This window comes from Phoenix dactylifera, chromosome 4 (assembly GCF_051530095.1).
Source record: "Phoenix dactylifera cultivar Ajwa chromosome 4, Ajwa_hap1_PhDact_Kaust_v1.1, whole genome shotgun sequence".
Taxonomy (NCBI): domain Eukaryota; kingdom Viridiplantae; phylum Streptophyta; class Magnoliopsida; order Arecales; family Arecaceae; genus Phoenix; species Phoenix dactylifera.
Genome location: NC_143193.1, coordinates 4,277,101 through 4,299,207, shown reverse-complemented (window position 1 = coordinate 4,299,207; position 22,107 = coordinate 4,277,101). Strand labels below are relative to the sequence as shown.

The 22,107-nt window shown below is 39.3% G+C and overlaps 2 protein-coding genes across 3 annotated transcripts; both read left to right on the top strand.

Moving 5' to 3' along the window:
- Positions 1–212: 212 nt before the first annotated feature.
- On the top strand, positions 213–4,123 carry LOC103706519 (putative pentatricopeptide repeat-containing protein At5g52630). Of its 2 annotated transcripts, XM_089930057.1 has the most exons (4): positions 352–483; positions 578–700; positions 880–927; positions 1,106–4,123. In XM_089930057.1, exons 2-4 carry the CDS (start codon positions 605–607, stop codon positions 3,293–3,295), a joined length of 2,334 nt encoding a protein of 777 aa, XP_089786183.1. In that variant the 5' UTR covers positions 352–483; positions 578–604; the 3' UTR covers positions 3,296–4,123. The 2 variants fall into 2 exon arrangements, with proteins under 2 accessions (XP_088575772.1, XP_089786183.1); XM_088719646.2 differs by lacking the exons at positions 352–483; positions 578–700; positions 880–927 and adding an exon at positions 213–342.
- A 13,456-nt stretch (positions 4,124–17,579) lies between these two features.
- Positions 17,580–21,423, top strand: LOC103706517 (uncharacterized protein At3g27210-like). Its single transcript, XM_089930056.1, has 3 exons — positions 17,580–17,916; positions 20,380–20,460; positions 20,586–21,423. The coding sequence occupies exons 1-3, from the start codon at positions 17,766–17,768 to the stop codon at positions 21,053–21,055; spliced, it is 702 nt and encodes a 233-aa protein (XP_089786182.1). The 5' UTR covers positions 17,580–17,765; the 3' UTR covers positions 21,056–21,423.
- The last annotated feature ends 684 nt before the right edge of the window (positions 21,424–22,107 follow it).

Genomic DNA, 22,107 nt, shown 5'->3' with positions numbered 1-22,107 from the left:
CTCTGGATCTACAGTACAATCTGTCCCATTAAGATTGAGTCAGGTCGGGCATCCAATCGACCAAGTTAATTGCCATCCCTTCCAAAAAAAAAAAAAAAAAAAAAACTCCTCACTGCAACATTTCTTAATAATTTTTTTTTCTTTTAGGAGGAAGTAAAAAATTATATATGAAAAATTTTATTAAACGCTTCAAAATTATCCGGGAGACGTTAGGCCTACCAAAACAAAAATCGCTTTTTTTTCTCCCCCAAAAGCAATGTCCGATGGTGTCCAGTGTCTAAAGATCTTCAAGCGCCGCAAACCACAGCAGCCATTTTTCGCGAACACATTGGATGCTGCTCGGTAATGTTATCCTATCCGAAGTATTTATATCACAGTAGTTTCATGTCATGTTATCCCTTCCACACCACAGGAAGAAACCATAAGCTTACAATCCTTATCCCGTATTAATGGAGGCTGAGGCTCTCTCCACACCACAAGGATGTAATAAACTAACCCCAGGTCCCCAGCAAAGATAAGATCACAAACCTCATAAAAAGGAATGCGCTGATATCATGTCACCCTTCTCCTCCAATAGCTACTCTCTTCTTCTGTTCTCTATTTAATGGCCTCTCTACCTTCTCTTGCTATCAATGCCACCCTCCACAAGCTCGACCCCGACCCCAGAAAACTCTCCCTTACCTCTCTTCCCATCGAAAAGGTAATCACCTCCTCCTCTTTTCAATTCAAAACAATTTAGCGTTCTTTGGTTTATCTAAGACTATATGATCATTGGAATCCATCTTTCCTTCCCTTTAAACCTTGTCAAGTTGTGATTTTCTCGTACGAATTCTCTGTTTCAATGAGTAATTCCAGGTAAAAATTGAATTTTGATCACAGAGCCTTGCCTACCAGCGAAGCCCGCCAACCCCAGAGAGCAGCTCAGAGGTATTGGCACAGTCTCTTCACGTATAAACTAGTATTCTTTTCTTCATTCAGCTCTAAGTCTATGCGACCATCGGAATCCATCAAGTCTATCCATCTTGACCTTATCAAGTTGTCATTTTTCTCTTACCTTTCTCTGTTTCAATGAATGGTTCGTGTAAAAATTGGATTTTGATCACAGATCCTTGCCTACGAGAGAAGCCCACTGAGGCAGGAGAACAGCTCGGATGTATTTCCACAGCCTCTTGATGTCCAGGAAGCACTCGACATCCTAAGAGAGGGCACCCGAGTGGAGTCAGCCCTTTATGTCCCACTTCTCCGACAATGCATCGATAACAGGTTGCTCCCTGATGCTGAGATCCTTCATGCTCACATTATCAAGACTGGAACTCATGAAGATGTCTTTGTATCGACATCACTTGTCCATGTTTACATGAAATGTGGTGCTCCAGGCAATGCACGTAAGATTTTTGATAAATTGCCCCGTAGGAATATTGTCACTTGGACAGCGTTGATCACTGGCTATGTTCACAATTCTCAGCCGGACTGTGCGGTTGAAGTGTTTATTCAGCTATTGGAATCTGGGGTCTACCCGACCAATTATACGTTAGGGGCCGTTCTCAGTGCATGTTGTGCTCTGTATTCTATTGAGCTTGGTGAGCAAGTTCATGGGTACATGATCAAGTATGGAATTGAGTCGAATACGAGCATGGGGAACTCTCTCTGCAGCTTGTACTCCAAATGTGGGAGCTTGGAGTCTGCAGTGAAGGCCTTTCAAAGAATTCCGGATAAGAATGTGATCTCATGGACATCGGTCATATCAGCTTGTGGTGATCAAGGGGATACTGAGCTGGGTTTGAGGCTGTTTGTCGAGATGCTTTCAGAACATGTTGAACCGAACGAGTATACATTGACAAGTGCTCTAAGCTTGTGTTGTGTGGCACAAGATCTTAGTCTTGGAAAGCAAGTCCACTCCTTCTGCGTCAAATTTGGATGTGAGTTAAATATTCCTGTGAAGAACGCAATCATGTACTTGTATCTAAAATGTGGGGAGATCAATGAGGCAAGGAGATTGTTCGATGAAATGGAAACTGTTAATCTAATAACATGGAACGCGATGATTGCAGGCCATGCTCAGATGATGAATTCAGCAAAGGATGATGTCACAGCTTATCGTAGTGGAACAGAGGCACTTATAATGTTCCTTAAGTTGAATCGATCAGGAATGAAACCAGACCTGTTCAGCTTCTCGAGCATCCTATCCGTTTGCAGTGGTCTTGTAGCCTTGGAGCAGGGTGAGCAGATCCATGCCCAGACTATCAAGTCTGGATTTCTATCTGATGTGGTCGTGACCAGCGCTTTGGTGAACATGTATAACAAGTGTGGATGCATCGAGAAAGCAACAAAAGCTTTTGTGGAGATGTCAAGAAGGACTATGATATCCTGGACTTCCATGATAACAGGCTACTCTCAACATGGTCGGTCTAGGGAAGCAATACAGCTGTTTGAGGACATGAGACTGGCTGGGGTGAGGCCAAACCAAGTTACCTTTGTCGGAGTTCTCTCAGCTTGCAGCCATGGTGGTATGGTCGACGAGGCTGAGTACTATTTCAGCATGATGAAGAATGAGTACGGGATCAAGCCTGTTATGGACCATTATGCATGCATGGTTGATCTGTTTGTGAGGTTGGGGCGGTTGGAGGATGCATTTGCTTTTGTGAAGGGGATGGATTTCGAGCCCAATGAGATCATATGGTCTATTTTAGTTGCAGGATGTCGGAGTCATGGGAATATGGAACTGGGTTTTTATGCTGCTGAGAGGTTGCTAGAACTCAAGCCTAGAGGGACTGAGACCTATGTGTTGTTGTTGAACATGTACATATCAGCAGAGAGATGGCAGGATGTATCAAGGGTGAGAAAGCTCATGAAGGATGAGAAAATTGGAAACATGAGGGATAGAAGTTGGATTGGCATCAAAGATAAGATTTATTTCTTTAGAGCTGATGATAGAACCCATGCTCAGAGTGCTGAAATGTATGAATTGCTGGAAAGCTTACTTGAAAAAGCAAAAGGTTTGGGATATGTTCCCTATAAAAGTGTAGAGATATCTGATGACGAGGATGAAGAGAAGAAATTTGGTTCCACTACACACCATAGTGAAAGATTAGCTATTGCTTTTGGGTTGATAAACATGACAGAAGATGCATCCATTCGAGTTGTTAAAAATATCACTATGTGCAGGGACTGCCATAGCTCTGTGAAGTTCTTCTCATTACTGACAAAAAGAGAAATTATTGTTCGGGATAGCAAGCGGCTTCACAAGTTCATAGATGGACAATGTTCTTGTGGAGATTTTGGTGCCCTTCTATGATACTACTGGTGTCTCTTTCTGATTGGAAATTCTAATAAATTTCTGATAATTGGATCCTTGAGGTCATTTTTTACTCGATGACACCATGCCCCATGAACTTCTAACAGCTTTTCAGAGGGTTTGGTGAACAATCCATTTGATCTCCCGATCTCCTGTTTGGTTTGACGAAAATGATTGTGAATGTTGTAAATGGCATTAGCTAAACCATGAATTTGATCATACTGCTTTTGAAACATATGGTCTTATTTTTTAAGGTATCAAGATTTATTTATCCATTTCGGAACATACAAAGCTCGAAGAATGTTTCATGTGGTTTTAATTATGATTGCTGGAGGAAAGCGTTTTTAATGTTTTCTTAGCAGCAGTTAACTGAAAGGAATGGTGACTGGAATCCAATTGTTCTTTCACTTGAGCACAATAATCCGAATGGTGGAAGTCAGGAAGACCCCTTATAATGCGAGATCTTGACAGTGGATAATGCCATCTTAATGATGAAACATTGAGAGAGATGTGGCTTCCCTGGGAATTATATCACAAAGCACTGCTTCACGCCCCCGATGGCTTTCCTGTTGGTTTCTTTGGCTGGTTTCTGTGAATTGTTATATCATTACTGCAGTGAAGCATTTCTTCAAGCTAGGGTGCATCTGTGGTAGAATCAGTTGTTAACCCTGATCCAAGAATTGGCAGCAGCTGTGGTGAAAATTTTCCTCCTACTACTCTGAGAATGTACTTCATGGTCTATTAATAGACTCAAAAAGTCTCATTTGTAGATCCTCTGTTATGTAACTAGCACTCTTTGGTGGCAGAAAATTGGCTGATCATGATAAACAACTTATCTGAAATGACCACCAATGATGAGAGCACAAAAGTACAATCATCATACCATCTTAATTAGTATTTTAGCTAATCATTAATGATAAAATTTACTAATTGACGCTGTATTTGTGTTTGAGTGCAAGTAATCCATGAGACCAAATAACATTCGGTTTGAGCCCAACGCAGCTAGTAATCGTCCGCGATGCATCTTCAGCCTTCTGCGATCCATCCCAGCTTCTGCATCCCGTTGATTGCGATCTCCCAGCACTCCATCCGTCCGTGGGCCAAAGAAGAAAATCCATCTTCTTCCGCCCGTTCCAGCCACACCCAGCGATCACGCGTCCGCCCTTCATCCGAATCAAAGATCCCAGCTTCCTTCCCAAATCTGCACCGTCTCAGCTCTTGCGAAAAGAGGGAAGGAGCAATGGTTCAGCATCCACATCCTTCCGGATTTCCTCCCCGCCTCCCTTCTAGATTCGTAGCACCCCTCCTCCGCCTCTGCTTCCGCGAGCAATGCATCCACGGATTCCAGACCAGCAAGCCGCGTCCTCCTAGCTCCCTTCCATTTCCAGCGCCTACGGTCCTGTGATGCAAGCCGTGATCCAGCCAACTGATGAAGCTCCCGGAGCCCCGACGATCCCGTGATCCAATCATCCCTCTTCCGTGATCAACATTCCCAGCGATCACGCGTCCGCTTCTTCTTCAGTCCGCGATCCCACGCTGCATTCAAGCCTCCGAGTCCGCCTTTTCCGTGAGCCCAAGCATCCAAGCCCCCGTCCGCGAGCAATCTCCTGCAAGCCTGCGTTCATCATCCAGGGATCCCACGTCCGTTCCATTCCGGATCAGCTCCTCCCAGCACCCGCGACATCTTTCCTCGCCATCAAGGAGCTGCTCTAGCCCCGCATCCAAGGATCACGCGTTCGATCCAACCGTTTGCATTCCGCCCCAGCAATCACGCATCCTCCCCCTCTCCATGCTTCAAGGGTAGGGTTGATCTATAAAAGGGGGGAGGTTCTCAGCTGGGGGAGGGGGTTGGGAAGAGAAGGGGAGGCTCTGTTTTGAAGAGAAAAAAGGCTCTGTTTTCAATAGAGAGAAAGAGGGGACCCGAAAAGAGAGAAAGAAAAAAGAAACAGAGCATGGCTCTGTTTTGTTTGAAAAAAAAAAAAAAAAAAATAGGGAGAGAAGTTTCTTGTTTTTCTTTCTTTTCTTTATTTTATTTGCATAAGAAAGGCAGCACCAGGCTACCAATCTTCATTTCTACTTTTGTAATCAATTTATTTTTATAAAATCTATCATTTCTCTTTCATGCAATCCTTATTCTAGGTTCAGTTTAATTTTCGCTTTTTATACAATCTTTAAATTTTTCTTTCATGCAATATATGAAATTTTCTCTCATGCAATCTATGTTACAGGCTTCAATCTTCTTAAGCACTATTTTCATCCATGCCAAAGTTTTCCTTTGAATAGTTAAATATTTCATTAAATTTATAAATGCTCTTCGATTCCAAGTATCTGTCTTTTCGTTATTTTCAAATAGAAAACATTCTTTGTTAGACTAGAGAATAATTCAACATCCCCGAAGTAATGTTTTTCTTTTGTTATTCAAAAATCGATTTTGAATTCGAGTGAACGTTTTGATTTTTATGCAACTCCAACCGCCCTGTGGATCGACCTCTTAAGACCACTATTTTTCGAGCAAAAAAAGTAAGAGTATAATTAATTTAAATTTTGTTTGTCGGTTCTAACAACGATCTGTTTAGTACATTTTTAGGTAAACAGAAAATTGACAACAAAATTTTGGCGCCGTTGCTGGAGAGGCAAATTGAGAAGCAAGAACGATCACGAAGATCAAATCGAATTTTGGATGCCCAAAGTGAACGCACTCCGGTAGTAAGTTTTTTTTATTTCTATTAATTTTTCTTGTTTTGATTATTTTTAGTTAATAATTTCGTAGTTATTAAATTCTGAAATTTGAAATTCGGAATTCAAAATTTTTTTAAAAAAATTAAAATTCAAAAAAAATAAAAATAATTTTTTTTCCAAAAATACTAAAATTTAATAATTTAAATTCAAAATTTGAATTTTGAAATTCAAAATTCGAAATTTAAAAAAAAAAGAAATTTTTTTTGCTTGCTCATTTAATCAGTACAACCTAATAACATTCCATAAACTTTAAAAAAAAATATTGAATATTTGCTGCATTTAGTATTAAGCATTTGCATAAAATAATTTAAGGGCAAAATCCATTAAAAAGATAAGGTCGGGAGTCATTACTGGTCCCCAAAAATCACCACCTTGCATACATATCCTAAGCCAAATTAAATTAAAATCAATTAGACGTTGGCCTTAGGATTTTCGAGCTCAATTAGGCTCTTAGAAAGAAGCGGCTGAAAGCTACTCCAGTAAGAATTTAGTAATTGATGATGTCTAAGAAAGTTTTACAACAGCGAGAACTGTTACGGGTATTGTGGTACTGGTGTATCCCTTCTGGCACCACCACACACCCCGGGACTTTTATGGTCACTGGTTACTGGATCGCTTAACTAGTAAGCTCAAGCTTAATCTGAAAGGAAGATTAGAAGCTGTCTAATCTAGAGAGAATTTCAGGAACTTTTTAACCGATAAATCTCTGTGCAACTAGATTAAAAGCCACTAAACCTTCTTTAATCTCAAGATTACAGAGCCAATCCGTTGTGTGGTGTTGATTGTGGTCATCTTGGTCTAGCCCTTCTTCTTCTCTTTTAGGATTTCGTTTAGGAGTCAAGTCTAATTAGTTGTGGATAATGTATGCATGGTAGAAGATCGTTAAGGGGTAAGTTAACACCATTTAACCCAGAGGTTGGAAAAAAATATCGTCACATCCAACGAATTATTGATCAACCACCAATCTCTATAATGGGTGATCATATTAGAACCCTGAATGAATTATTTGCTCCTGCATCCGCTGGTGCACGTACATGTATAGTGTTGCCAATAAATAATGCAGCCCAATTTGAAATTTGGGCTGCGACAATAAATATGCTACCCAAATTCAATGGGTTTGAAAGTGAACAACGCTACATTCATCTAAATAAATTCATGATATTTTGTCAAAATTTCAAAAATTAAAATTTAGATGAAGAAAGTGTAAAATTGAGATTGTTCCCACTGACCTTAGAGGATCGAGCCGCAGCATGGCTATATTCTCTGGCCCCAAATTCCATCACAACATGGGAACAACTATCTACGAAGTTCATAGCAAAATTTTACCCCATGATTAAAATAGAAAAAATTAAGGATACCATAAGAACTTTCAGAGAAAAATCTGAAGAGGAATTTTTCCAAACTTGGGAACGATTCCATGACTTGTTGGTCAAATGCCCACACCATGGGCTTGATAAGGCTGATCCGGTCCACTTCTTTTATAAAGAACTACTTCCGGCATATAGAAACATGATCGAGTCCATGCACAAGGGTAAGTTCATGAACCAAATCCCGGATCAAGCCTATGAATTTCTTGTTGACTTAGCCGAGAACGCCCAAAATTGGAGTAGCTATGGTGAGAAAGTAAATAGAGATGAGTTCGGGTCTAGAAAACCAGGTAATTATGAAATAAAAACAGACCCATATCTCAAAAATGTCATATCCAATCTGATGACTGGAGTGAACAATTTAAGTAAAAGTTTGATGCTTTCACTGTTTCCACTAGTTCGAGTTCATACAAAGAGTCAAATCCCATCATGAAAGTGAAACACGAGCCACATAGTTTGTGTATCTTGTGTAACAGTCCTGAGCATCTAGTGGAGTGCTGCCCTAATCTGCCCATCATAAAGGCCGAGCAAGCAAATGCTCTAAATGCATATAGTGCCTTTAAGAAGCTCACTCCCAATTCATTCAGCCCAGTTTACTATCCTGATAATAGGTTCCACCCAAATTTCTCATACAAGCAGAACGAACCTATTCGGCATCAAGGTGGTCCACGAGGTTGTCAGAAAAACTTTCCCAGGATAGGTCCATCACAAATGAACCAACCTTTGGATTCATCTTTACCTCCTTATAATGCCCCTATCCCACAGCAACTTTCACAATTAGAAACCATGATGGCTAATATGATGAAACAACAACAAAATTTTATCCAACAGCAACAACAAACCAACATGACCCAAATCCAGACTAACCAATTCCATGCGTAAGCAATTGCAAAACTTGAAGTTAGTCTGAGCCAAATAGCAAACTCTCTAGGGGATAGGAAGAAAGGTGAACTACATAGTCAATCAGTGCCTAACCCTAGTAGACAACAAGGTCAGAGAGGTCAGTATCAAATCGATTCTAATGAAAATCTGACCCATGAAGTCCAGGCAATTACCACTTTATGGTCTGGCAAGCAAGTGGACAATAAAGTCCAACTTCCTGAACACGTAAAAGAAAATAAACATGAACCCCATAAGAACCCTATTCAAAAGAGGGGTCAAGAACAGGACAAACCAAAAAAAAAGGAAGAACCCATAGAAACATACAAACCTAATGTTCCCTTTTCTAGTAGACTTCAGAACTCCAAGAAACAATCTAACTTTGATGAAATAATGGAAGTCTTTAAAAATGTTCAAATAAATATACCTTTTCTCGATGCCATACGACAAATTCCCTCCTATACAAAATTGTTGAAAGACCTCACCACGGTCAAAAGAAAAACCAGCATTCCTAGGCAAGCTGTTATGGCTGCACAGGCTTCATCTCTCATTCAACAACAGATTGTCTCAAAATACAAAGATCCTGGTTGCCCTACCATTGAAATAAAAATAGGAGAAACGATCATCCAGAGAGCCTTATTAGACTTAGGAGCAAGTGTAAACCTGTTACCCTATTCTGTCTACACCAAACTAGGTTTGGGAGAATTAAAGCCCACAAACATTACTTTGTCATTAGCAGATCAGACTGTGAAGTATCCTAAGGGAATTGTAGAGGATGTAATTGTAAAGGTGAATGAGTTTTACTACCCTGTGGATTTTGTAGTTCTAAAAACTGAACTAGTGAAAAATCCAGATAGTCACATCCCGGTAATCCTAGGCAGATCATTTTTGGCCACTTCAAATGCTGTAATCAGTTGCCGAAATGGGATAATGACCTTAGCATTTGGAATCTTGACCGTCCAGCTCAATGTCTTTCACAGTAGTAATCAACCATCTGAGATGGAGGATTTAGAAGAAATTCACATGATTGAGAACATAATCAGCAAGTCCTTCGAGGAATCAAGTTATTCTGATCCACTAGAAAGATGTTTGGCCCAATTCAGTCAAGATTGTGAGGAAGGAAAGTCGAATCAGGAGGTTAATGCATTGTTAGATTCCATTCCTGTAATGGATACTAGCAGATGGGCTACTAAATTTGAATCATTACCTATACCTGAATCCCAGCTAGTACCTTCAAGTGTCAAACCTCCCCAGCTTGAACTTAAAAATCTACCTGAAAACTTAAAATATGCATTTCTCGGGGACAACAACACCTTACCTGTTATTATTGCATCAAATTTAACTGAAGAATAGGAAGAGAAGTTGTTAAATATCCTTCAGAAAAATTAAGAAGCGATCGGCTGGTCTATAGCTGATATCAAGGGGATTAGCCCTTCTGTGGTCCAACATAAAATTCATCTAGAAGAGGATGCAAAAATCTCTAGAGAACTACAAAGGCGACTTAACCCAGTCATGAAGGATGTGGTTCGAGCTGAAATCATTAAACTCTTAGATGCAGGGATTATATATCCTATTTTTGATAGCCAGTGGGTGAGCCCAGTTCAAGTCGTACCAAAGAAATCTGGAATTACTGTAATTAAGAATGACCACAATAAGTTAGTCCCAACTCGAATTCAAACTGGATGGCGAGTATGCATCGACTACAGAAAGCTGAACGCCATGACTAGGAAAGACCACTTCCCACTACCCTTCATTGACCAAATGTTAGAACGTCTAGCTGGCCACTCTCGTTACTGTTTTCTTGATGGTTATTCTGGATATAACCAAGTTCCAATTGCACGTGAGGATCAAGAGAAAATCACATTCACCTATTCTTATGGCACTTTTGCCTATCGTCGCATGCCTTTTGGGTTATGCAATGCATCAGCTACATTTCAGCGGTGTATGATAAACATTTTCTCCGACATGGTGAAGAAATTTTTAGAAGTTTTTATTGATGACTTTTCTGCATTCGGATCTAATTTTAATGAATGTCTGCATCACTTGATCCTTGTTGTAGAACGATGTAAAGAGAAAAATTTAGTTCTTAACTGGAAAAAAATGTCATTTTATGGTTCAATCAGGTATTGTTTTGGGACACATCGTGTCACAAAGAGGAATTGAAGTGGATAAAACCAAAGTAGAATTAATTGCTAAGTTACCACCTTCCAAAACTGTTAGGGAAGTCAGATCCTTTTTAGGGCATGCGGATTTTTACCGCCGCTTTATCAAGGATTTCAGTAAATTGTCAAAACCTTTATGCGATCTGTTGGTGAAAGATACTATTTTTAATTTTCGCCAATTTGTATAACTGCTTTCGAAAGACTGAAGTCTGAACTAACCTCAGCACCCATCATAAGGTCCCCCGATTGGAATCTGTCATTTGAAATTATGTGTGATGCATCTGATTATGTAATAGGTGCCGTCCTAGGTCAGCGAGTGGAGAAGCTTTCCAATGTAATTCATTATGCGAGCAAAACTCTGAATGACGCCCAACTCAACTATTCTACCACTGAAAAGGAGTTGTTGGCTGTTGTCTTTGCTCTTGACAAATTTTGTCCCTATCTGATAGGATCCAAGGTCCTTATTTATTCTGATCATGCCGCCCTTAAGTACCTTCTCACAAATAAGTATGCCAAGGCAAGACTCATTTGTTGGATCCTATTGCTCCAGGAATTTGATCTTTAAATACGAGATAAAAAGGGATCTGAAAATGCTGTAGCTGACCACTTGTCCAGATTATTGTTAAATCATCTGGAGAATCCATGCCTATGTCCGAGACCTTCCCTGATGAACAATTAATGATGATTTCCCATACCAATGTTCCATGGTATGCTGATGTAGTCAACTAACTAGTTACCGAACAAATGCCCAGTTCATGGACCAAACAAGAGAAATTTCGCTTCATAGCTCGTGTAAAATGGTATTTTTGGGATGAACCATACTTGTTCAAATACTGTCCTGATCAAATCATCAGATGATGCATCCCTAAACACGATCAAAGGAATGTCCTTTTCTTTTGTCATGACCATGCTTGTGGTGGTCATTTTAGTGGGAAGAAAACTGCAGTGCGGATTTTATTGGCCCACACTTTTTCGAGATGCGCATGACTATGGTAAATCTTGCGATCGATGTCAACGATTAGGAAAATTTTCAAAAAGAATGAGATGCCCCTGAACCCAATCTTAATTATAGAAATCTTCGATGTTTGGGGTATTGATTTTATGGGTCCTTTTTCTATGTCGTTTGGGCACCAGTACATTCTTGTGGCAGTTGACTATATATCAAAATGGATTGAGGCTATCGTGTATAAAACCAATGATCACAAAGTGGTGATCAAGTTCCTTAAAGAATCTATCTTTGCTCGTTTTGGCACCCCTCGTGCTATCATTAGTGATTGAGAAAACATTTTTGTAATAAAATCTTTAAAGCCCTTATGAGAAAGTACAACATTAATTATAAGATCAGTACATCATATCATCCACAAACAAGTGGACAAGTCGAAATTTCCAATCGGAAAATCAAGACCATCCTTGAAAAAACTGTTAATACATCTTGGAAGGATTGGTCTCTTAGGCTAACAGATGCACTGTGGGCATATCGGACGGCTTACAAAACACCAATTGGAATGTCTCCATATAAAACTGTCTATGGCAAGGCCTGCTATTTATCTGTCGAGTTAGAGCACAAGGCCTATTGGGTGATTAAACATTTAAATTTCGATCTTGACAAAGTAGGAGAACATAGGAAGCTTCAGCTCGATGAGCTTGAAGAAATTAGAAACGATGCTTACGAGTGTGCCAAGAAGTACAAAGATTGCATGAAGATTATGCATGATAAAATGATCATTCGTAAGAAATTTCACCCAAGACAGAAAGTTCTTTTATACGACTCTCAATTACATCTGTTCCCTGCGAAATTTAAATCCCGCTGGACTGGCCCATACATGGTAGAGAAAGTGCATCCGCATGGTGCAGAAGTAATATGCAATACTAAGGATGGTAGGTCCTTTCAAGTCAATGGACATCGTCTAAAACCATACCTTGAGTATCTGAGTCCAAAAGTCGAGGAGACACTTCTGACTGACCCTGTCTATCATGAATGAATTAGAATTGTCTGGCTGAAGACATAAAACTTAGCACTCTTGGGAGGCAACCCAATAGGTAAAAATTAAAATTATTATTATTAATAAGTTACTAACATGCAGGTTTGGGGGTATTTTTCCCAATCTTCAAGTTATTCAGCCATATCAAGGTCCAATATCAGGTAATGTCTCCTCTGTCCTATTACTGCTTTCAATTTTCTTTAACATTGAGGACAATGTTAGATTTAGGTTTGGGGGTGTTTTTAAGCATTTAAAAAAAATTTAATTTCTGTACAACACACAAGGTATATAAAATCTAAGAGCCCAATGACTAGTCGGAAGTAGTGCAAAGTGAGTTCTTTTTATTAAATTCCTTTTACTGAGTTGTAAGCTAATTAGTACTTTGAATTTCACAACACATCTGACCTGCATTTCTAAGGTATAGGGTCGACATTGTGTTGAGAATATGGTAGCAACCTTGAATCCTGATGAACCATCTTTTTCTGATTCACAAAAAAAAAAATTATAAAAAATGGTGGATTTAGTCAGGTGCATTAAAAAGGGCTACCTATTGTCAAAGGTCAGCGGGCTTGTGATGAGGAACCCGAGCATAGGTCCGTAGGGGAGTCTTGATGCTCGACACCTCATGCCAACTGGTGTGGAAATTGTCGACTAATTACTCGCTACATGGAGGAATCATCATAGGAGTAAAAGTGCACAATATATACATTATTATATTTCTTGAATATATATATATATATATGCATTTTGACCTTAAGAAAGACAATAGTGTGAAAGCCGTCGTTGCAAAAATTCGAGTAAATTGGAATATTACAGATAAAGCCCATAAGGTATTAAAGTAAACATTCACAGCTCTCGAAATCCTGCAGATAAGATGATTTGGAATCAGCAAATAGGTCTTGTCCGACAAATTCTTGGGAACTACTAGCATTAGCGATATTTTGGAGATCTGAAACCTTAGCTTGTGCATGGTACAGACTTCACTAAGCACTCAAGTATAAATAAGTTTTACAACTCCCTAATGGAAAACTTAATGACTTCAACTTAAATTGCATACTAACCTACATTTTGGGCTACTTAGTAATTAAAACCTTGTGTGCTTTTGAAATTCTTATCATTTATGTACTTAAAATTAGACTTTCATTTCATAAAACTAATTTTATTTTGGGATTGAAGTTTGTGGGTAACTTCATTACAAACCCTCACGAGACAACACTCGTCCACTAGGGTAACTTAGGGGTTTAACGGCTTGTTGCATGTGCTAAGTGCAATCATAATGCTCTACGAAAGTGAGTATTTATCTTAGTTAATGTATATATATATATAAAATAATAATTAATACTTTTGCAATCTCACTTCTGCATTAAATTGCTAGAGACTAGCAATAAGCTAGTTGGGGGTGTGATGAGAGCACAAAAGTGCAATCGTCATACCATCTTAATTAGTATTTTAGCTGATCATTAATGATAAAATTTACTAATTAACGTTGTATTTGTGTTTGAGTGCAAGTAGTCCATGAGACCCAATAACATTCTGTTTGAGCCCAACGCAGCCAGTAATCGTCCGCGATGCATCTTCAGCCTTCTACGATCCATCCCAGCGTCTGCATCTCGTTGATCGCGATCTCCCAACACTCCATCCGTTCGTGGGCCAAAGAAGAAAATCCATCTTCTTCCGCTCGTTCCAGCCACACCCAGCGATCATGCGTCCGCCCTTCATCCGAATCAAAGATCTCAGCTTCCTTCCCAAATTTGCACCGTCTCAGCCCGTGCAAAAAGAGGGAAGGAGCAATGGTCCAGCATCCACATCCTTCCGGATTTCCTCCCCGCCTCCCTTCTAGATTCGTAGCACCCCTCCTCCGCCTCTGCTTCCGCGAGTAATGCATCCACGGATTCCAGACCAGCAAGCCGCGTCCTCCCAGCTCCCTTCCATTTCCAGCGCCTACGGTCCTGTGATGCAAGCCGTGATCCAGCCAACCGATGAAGCTCCCGGAGCCCCAACGATCCCGTGATCCAATCATCCCTCTTCTGTGATCAACGTTCCCAGCGATCACGCGTCCGCTTCTTCTTCAGTCTGCGATCCCACGCTGCATTCAAGCCTCCGAGTCCGCCTCTTCCGTGAGCCCAAGCATCCAAGCCCCCGTCCGCGAGCAATCTCCTGCACGCCTGCATTCATCATCCACGGATCCCACGTCCATTCCATTCCGGATCAGCTCCTCCCAGCACCCGCGGCGTCTTTCCTCGCCATCAAGGAACTGCTCCAGCCCCGCATCCAAGGATCACGCGTCTGATTCAGCCGTTTGCATTCCGCCCCAGCAATCACGCATCCTCCCCCTCTCCATGCTTCAAGGGTAGGGTTGATCTATAAAAGGGGGGAGGTTCTCGGCTGGTGGAGGGGGGGAGAAGAGAAGGGGAGGCTCTGTTTTGAAGAGAAGAAAGGCTCTGTTTTCAAAAGAGAGAAAGAGGGGACCCAAGAAGAAAGAAAGAAAAAAGAAACAGAGCATGGCTCTGTTTTGTTTGAAAAAAAAAGAATAAAAAAAATAGGGAGAGAAGTTTTTTGTTTTTCTTTCTTTTCTTTATTTTATTTGCAGAAGAAAGGCAGCACCAGGGTACCAATCTTCATTTCTACCTTTGTAATCAATTTATTTTTATAAAATCTATCATTTCTCTTTCATACAATCCTTGTTCTAGGTTCAGTTTAATTTTCGCTTTTTATGCAATCTTTTAATTTTTCTTTCATGCAATATATGAAATTTTCTCTCATGCAATCTATATTCCAGGCTTCAATCTTCTTAAACACCGTTTTCAGCCATGCGAAAGTTTTCTTTTGAATAGTTAAATATTTTATTAAATTTATAAATGCTCATCGATTCCAAGTATCTGTCTTTTTGTTATTTTCAAATAGTATTCATTCTCTGGTAGACTAGAGAATCATTCAACATCCCTAAAGTAATATTTTTCTTTTGTTATTTAAAAATCGATTTTGAATCCGAGTGAACGTTTTGATTTTTACACAACTCCAACCGCCTCCCTGTGGATCGACCTCTTACGACCACTATTTTTCGAGCAGAAAAGGTAAGAGTATAATTAATTTAAACTTTGTTTGTCGATTCTAACAACGATCTGTTTAGTGCATTTGTAGATAAACAGGAAATCGACAACAACCAACGATTAGTTTACTTTCCTACTTCCTGGCTGGTCAGACCTCGACAAAGAAGATGCTACTCCTGGGTTTATTCCCTGTCCAAATCAATAAATAAAGGAGTCATTTGCTTCACTAGCAAGTGAAGACTAGATTCATAGACCTATTCCTCCACTATTATTATGGTGCTTAAAGTTAACGGGATGCTATATTGCTAATATTTATGAGCCTTGACGCAATGATAAGGTTGCTCTATTGTGATCTGAAGGTCACACCGGTTTGAAATATGAAGATGGCCTTTCTATATGCTGGGGTAAGACTCTGTATATCTGATCATTTCCAGATACCGCAATGGCATGAGCCTCTTTCATTGGGCCGCTTATTCTTTACCGCGCATCAGCTATTGCATTCAAAACAATTTTTTTTAAGATCGAAACCTCCAGCAGATTACTTAAATGCCTGCCAAAGAAACCCAATAATAGAGATCTCTCCCTTCCACATTGAGCATAGAATAAAGGTTGCAAAGGGAACAGCAGATCTAAGCCCTACCATAACATTTTGGACCAGATGAGAACAATTCAGATTGTCTGAGCCTTGTCTGACCCACAGACAACCTGTTGACTACATGTGAAATGCATTACCAGATCCTTAAGAAGTTTAGATGTCTAGAAAGTTGTATAATTTAAGGACTCATTGATGACATCTGCCTCCATGGTCCTCAAATGATTGCCAATAGAATTTCTCTTGCAATCACTGGATGGCTTCATGGTTAGGCCTGGTCTTTCTCAAATGGTCCCATAAAGCATTAAGCCACCACCTTTTGTCCTGCCTTTCCTTGTACTCTATCCTCCCACACTGCAAGGCGTCTTCTTGACTCTCCCTTGTACAAGTACTCCGAACTTGTCAGATTCTTGCATTACAATTCACTTATTAAAGAAAGCAAAGGCAATGTACTACATCTCAGGTGGGTGGGTGGCAGTATTGAAATCATAATATACTGTACTAGTTTGAACCGAATGATACAAAAATATACCATCTTATACCGATTTTCGGTATGAATGGCATATCAATATTAGATATGGAATTTTATATTGTATTGTACTAATTTTGTGCTAGTATGACACCGATACGAGATCCGGTATCAAGACTGTGAATCTTAATTGAAATCTTACCTATTTTAAATATAGTGACTTTTCCATACCACACGCTTTCTTGAAAGGGTATGTATGCATGTTTCCTCACCCAATTAGATATACTGAGTTATGGTAAGATTCAGATTTTGTCCATCAATTAAGAGTCATCGGCTTGGAGATTCCAAGATCGGTGATTGTGCTTGATGAGAAAATCATTTGAAAGTTTTAGTTTTCTAAGAAAAATTAGAATGTTATTTCATGCATTTTAATATTTTTAGATATTTATATATATCTATATATAAATAATTTTGCAAAATTCTCAGAGTTCTCCATAAAACACTAAGGATGACATTTTGAAATTGAAAGAATTTGATGAAATATAACTGATTTAAATTACGAAAAATTATCTTTGAAAGTTAAAATATCCCCTTCTAAAAATCAATCAACCATTTACTGTACTGAATATGGTAGGTTAAATTTTTTACTCAAAATTTCTATGTTCCAAGTGGCTGATCACCCTCACACCCAGCTCAACACAAATATAGAACCATATCTTATCTCATAATTCTGAGAGTTACCAACTCTGGCAAGGTATACATCCCTTATTTATTTTATCATCATAATGAAACAGTCTGGAAGTATGAATACATGCGACAAATACTACTGTAGACATCCCAACTTTCAGCCAGGACATGAAAAAAAAGTCCCCATGCCCACCCATCCCACAAAAAAATTTCCTCATTTCCTCTGGGGCCCACCTAAAGTCTCTCTCTCTCTCTCTCACACACACTCACACACACCCACACCCACACGCACACTCACACCCCAGTCTCCAATGAGAAGGGTCTCTTGTTCTTAGGCATGGGATCTTGGGCCTCTCTGTTCACAACTCCAAGGAAAGCCTTCTCCAGTCTCCAGTATTGGTTTCCATCACCAACTTTCTCTGTCTCTGTTCTCATCTTCTTACACTTTTCTTAGCTGTCTCTTTTTCTTGTCTCTGTAAATTTTCACGGGGGGCAGGGACTCCAAGGCTGTGGGGCTGAAGGACTCTGTTCCTCTTATTAGCTATGGGCTCCTGCGTCTCCGCCTGCAAAGAAGACCATTCGGATTCCGCCATGAGGTTTCCACTCGGAGTTGGCTCCAAGGCCAGGGAGAGGGGTATCAGTGGGAGGGCCTCGGCAGGGGAACTGAGTTCCAAGAGCAAGCCGGCGGAATTCGGTATAGTTTTTAGTTTGATGCATTGGGTTTTGTCTTGTTTGGTTCTTGGATTGGTGTGTTCTTAATGCCTTTCTGTGGGAAAAGAGATCTCACAATGGTTAATGATATAGATTAATTTACTTAGAACTGATGAATAATTTAGTCTGCATTGTCTGAAAAATCGAAATCTCCAGAACGATTTGTTACTGGTTATATTGTGATGATGTCTTTTTAATTATTTGAGCTATGTGACTGGAAGTCAGATTCTTGCTGCATATTCTCTTGATCAAAGTGATTTTTGTGTCACTGCATAATTTTGTATCGAGATAGAGAATTATCAGAGAATCATATTAAATGGGGCTGGTTAATTAGATTTCTGCATTTATCTGGATGGGTAGCTTTATTTTCTTTTAGTTTTGATCATGGGTCCAGGGTTTTTTTTTTTAAAAAAAAAAAGATTTCCTTTTGAGGTTTGGGGGATGATATTTAACATGTGACAGATTCAGAACTATATTCAAGTAATTACAGTAGATATAAAACATGCTTCGCACTTGGTACTAATATTTGTAGCCATGTCATTTTCATGTTCACCACTGCAACTTGCAAAACACTATCCAAATCGATCTTTAGGTTTACTGGATTATAGGTTGATGTTCACAAAGTTATAGCCTTTACATATATCTATGATTGATCCATGGATGAAAATATTGGATGCATTTTTGTAAATTACGATTATTGATGATATATATGTCTGACATCTTATTATGGAAGAATCATACTTGATGATGGCTTGTATCATTAATTGGATGATATTTGGTCATTGCCAACTAAAGTTACTCTATTTGATGATATTAATGTTCTTTATTGGCATATTCGACATTTGTATTTGGAAATATCTAATAACATTCGGCTATCAGAATCCTGTAAATTTCCTGCATAAGATTTTCCTGTAAACTGATTTTTAACTTTTTAATTGATACCTTGCTGTGAATTACTTGTTTGCTGGATCTGAGTTGAAGAACTGTCTTGATTCAATATTCCCTTTATAAACTTGATTATGGGAGGCACAATTTGCTGTTTTTGTGCATAGTTCATGAAGCTTATGGAAGCCCCTTCTTTGTTGTTAGCGACATGGGGATGTCAGGAGTTAGTAGCCGATAATAACTTCTTATACAAAATATCATAATTAAATCAGCTTTTAGATTTTATTAACAAAGGTGTCATACAAGTGACTTTGACTTTCAGCTGGGATTAGAGAACTACTTAGGGTTGGGTTATTGTGTTTGCTCCACGTGGCTCCTTTGAAATAGTATATCTCCTTAAAAACAACTCTTATCAGGTTACAAGTTTCAGGGTGCCAACCCCTGGATTACCAAATCAAAGTACATTTGCAAGGTTTTGTTGACTTCTAGGTGCAAGCTGGCAACACTTGAGGGAGCAAGTCCACTGAAAGCATTGATCTAAGAAAGACATTGTTCTTCCTAACCAGAATAATTTTTCTCATCTGCCAGTTAATGCATTTTTTCACTAAAGGGTGGTGCCTCATGGTCCTGATGATTGATGGTACTGTCTGAATACTGTGATGTTGTTGGTCTGAATCAGAATACCCATTTAAATCATATTTTGATGTGTAGAATTGAGTACTGAAAGTATTCGAGAACAATGGGTGACCACTCTGAGAAAATTAGAATTAAGTTTGTTTGAGACATGGTATGCTGTACCGGTCGGTACCAATCAGTATCGGACGTACCGTACCCGTACCGATGGGTACCGATATCGGTATGCCAATGTCAGTACACCTGGTGTACTGCATACCGTACCGTACCGACACTCGATACGTCTATACTAGTGCAGCACCGGTACGGGGTTCGGTACCGGTACGGCGAACTTTGGTTTGAGAAAATATCATTTAAAGAAAGTGTAACCTTATGAGTGCCCAATATTTTCATGATAAGCTGCAAAATGTTCACATGATATTGTCCTTGCAACCCTTCAAAGTTCCATTTCAACAATTCAAATTGTGTAATTAATTTTTCACAAAATTAATTTGTTTAAAGAAGTCGAGAATGTCATGAGTTTGATATATATATATATCAATGTGTTTTGGGTGATTCTTTTTCTATCTCTTAAATTTTATATTAAAATATTTTTATTTTTATCAGGATGCACGAGAAAAAATATGCCTCTAAGAAGATATGTAATTTGGCAAATTCCATCAGCACATTCCATAGCTCGGTGTAGAGCTTTTCTGGAGAAATAGTCTTGGAAATTTCAGACAAACTGTTTGATGGTTGCATCTAGCTTGTGTAGAGCTTTTCTAGAGAAATAGTCTTGGAAATTTCAGCCAAACTGTTTGACAGTTGCATCTTGCTTGGGTGCCCAATGCTGAAAGCAATAATCGATTCCATGCATTTACGTTCCTCTCATTAATTCAAAATTCTTGATTTTTCTTTTGAATGAATGCTAAACTATGGCTTTTCACAGGCGGTAAAGAGGAAACCTTCTTCGACTCACATGCATGGTTAGATTCTGACGGCGAAGATGATTTTCTCAGTGTTAGTGGAGGTAAGATCATGAACGTCAAAGAAGGCATCATCACTTCAACTATGAGAGATCCACAGCTGATAACTTGTCTGAGGTGCAGTTTTTTTGGTAATGGTTTGTGAATAGCTGATTATCTTTTTACACAGATTTCACTCCTGCACGAGGCAGTACTCCAAACTCTCAGATCAGCACCCCTGGGACACCACGACAGAATAAAGCCTCCTCCGGCAACACATTTCGTGACAAGAAATCTGAACCTTTGCCAACTGATAGGAAACAGAAACTTGTTGACCTTCTCCAGGAGAACCAGCAAGGTGAACAGGTGGGGACTGAGCAATATGCAATCAATGGCAAGCTCAAAACAAATGGAAAACCAGAAAATTGCAATGTTGATGCTGATCAGATTCCAAGATCACGGAATAGAAATCCCTATCAGTCTGGAACTAATTCTGCTTGCAGTAGTGACTTGACTTCAGTTAGAGATCTGAAACACCACAGAGAGGAAACGGCGAAGTCTCAACAGTATTGCCTGCCAACCTTATTTCAGAGTCTTGGATTCAGCAACAAGAGGAGGAGGAGGAGGAAGAAGAAGAAGAAGAAGAGCCCTGCATGCTGAACTGAATGATAAGACTATAAGTGATCATTATGTTTGCATCGAAAGGTATGATGTGGTACACCTTGAGGAATCATGCTGGATATGAGAAACTTAACAGAGTTTCTTGCTCACTTGAAAGTTTTCTCCATTTGTAGTTCATATCACAAGAATCATGATAAAACCAAAGATTGTTGGAAGGTTCGTATAGGTCGAAATATTGTTGGTGTGGTTTACAGTCCATACTGTTAAACTGGTTGCTTGATCAATTTCAAAGATATACTTTAAGTTGTTTTTGGTAGTTTCTGTAAACATTTTCTACCATTCCAAAGCATTTAAGGATGCACAGAAACTGATTAGGGTACATGGAGAGGTACCTTTTATTGTTTTCATTGTTCAAGTTTCTTCATGTTTCTGCCATCTTAAAGTTTACAGGATATTTCTTAGTGGAATGGCCTACTCTGTGCTTTAGTTCTCTGGGGCATATGCTAAAGTCTCCAACTACTCACCCTGGATTGAGTTTTAAGCTTTCTTCTTAAATATTGCCTGCCTATAGCTAATTTAAATAGTGACGTAACATTTTCGGTTGAATACTTAAATTTCCTGAGATCTGGTAAACAACTTGCTTCGTTGTACATTGAGATAAGGGGCGTTCCTCGCCATTAGAAATTATAGTCAGTGGATCAAAATAGGCATGACCTTTATATGAAGCATCCAAAATAATGCTATGAGGTTGAAAGTGAGGCATGCTTGCCTTGCAGCTAATCACATACATGCGGTTGTTTTACCTGAATTTTTTGTATGTGTATTCCACTGGTGGTCATTCTGGACCCACCTATTAGATCATGTGTATTCCATTCTGTGTTTTGGAATCTTTCTGCTCTTTGATTAAGGGCGTAATTGAGCCAAGCTAGATCGAGCTTGGGCTTGATCAAGCTTGGTTTGAAATTAATTTCGAGCTTGAACTTAGATATCAAGCTTGATTTGTTTACCCGTGTCTGTATCTCAAGCTCAATTCGAGCTTAATTTCGAATCAAGTTGAGCATCAGCTTATCTGATCAATTTGACAATCCTAA

Excerpts from the sequence above, each read along its gene's own strand:
- LOC103706519 (XM_089930057.1), top strand. The coding sequence starts at position 605 with ATGGCCTCTCTACCTTCTCTTGCTATCAATGCCACCCTCCACAAGCTC. Across the intron at positions 701-879 it reads CCTCTCTTCCCATCGAAAAG|AGCCTTGCCTACCAGCGAAG; the intron begins GTAATCACCTCC and ends TTTTGATCACAG. Across the intron at positions 928-1,105 it reads CCCCAGAGAGCAGCTCAGAG|ATCCTTGCCTACGAGAGAAG; the intron begins GTATTGGCACAG and ends TTTTGATCACAG.
- LOC103706517 (XM_089930056.1), top strand. The coding sequence starts at position 17,766 with ATGGGCTCCTGCGTCTCCGCCTGCAAAGAAGACCATTCGGATTCCGCC. Across the intron at positions 17,917-20,379 it reads GAGCAAGCCGGCGGAATTCG|GCGGTAAAGAGGAAACCTTC; the intron begins GTATAGTTTTTA and ends GGCTTTTCACAG. Across the intron at positions 20,461-20,585 it reads TTTTCTCAGTGTTAGTGGAG|ATTTCACTCCTGCACGAGGC; the intron begins GTAAGATCATGA and ends CTTTTTACACAG.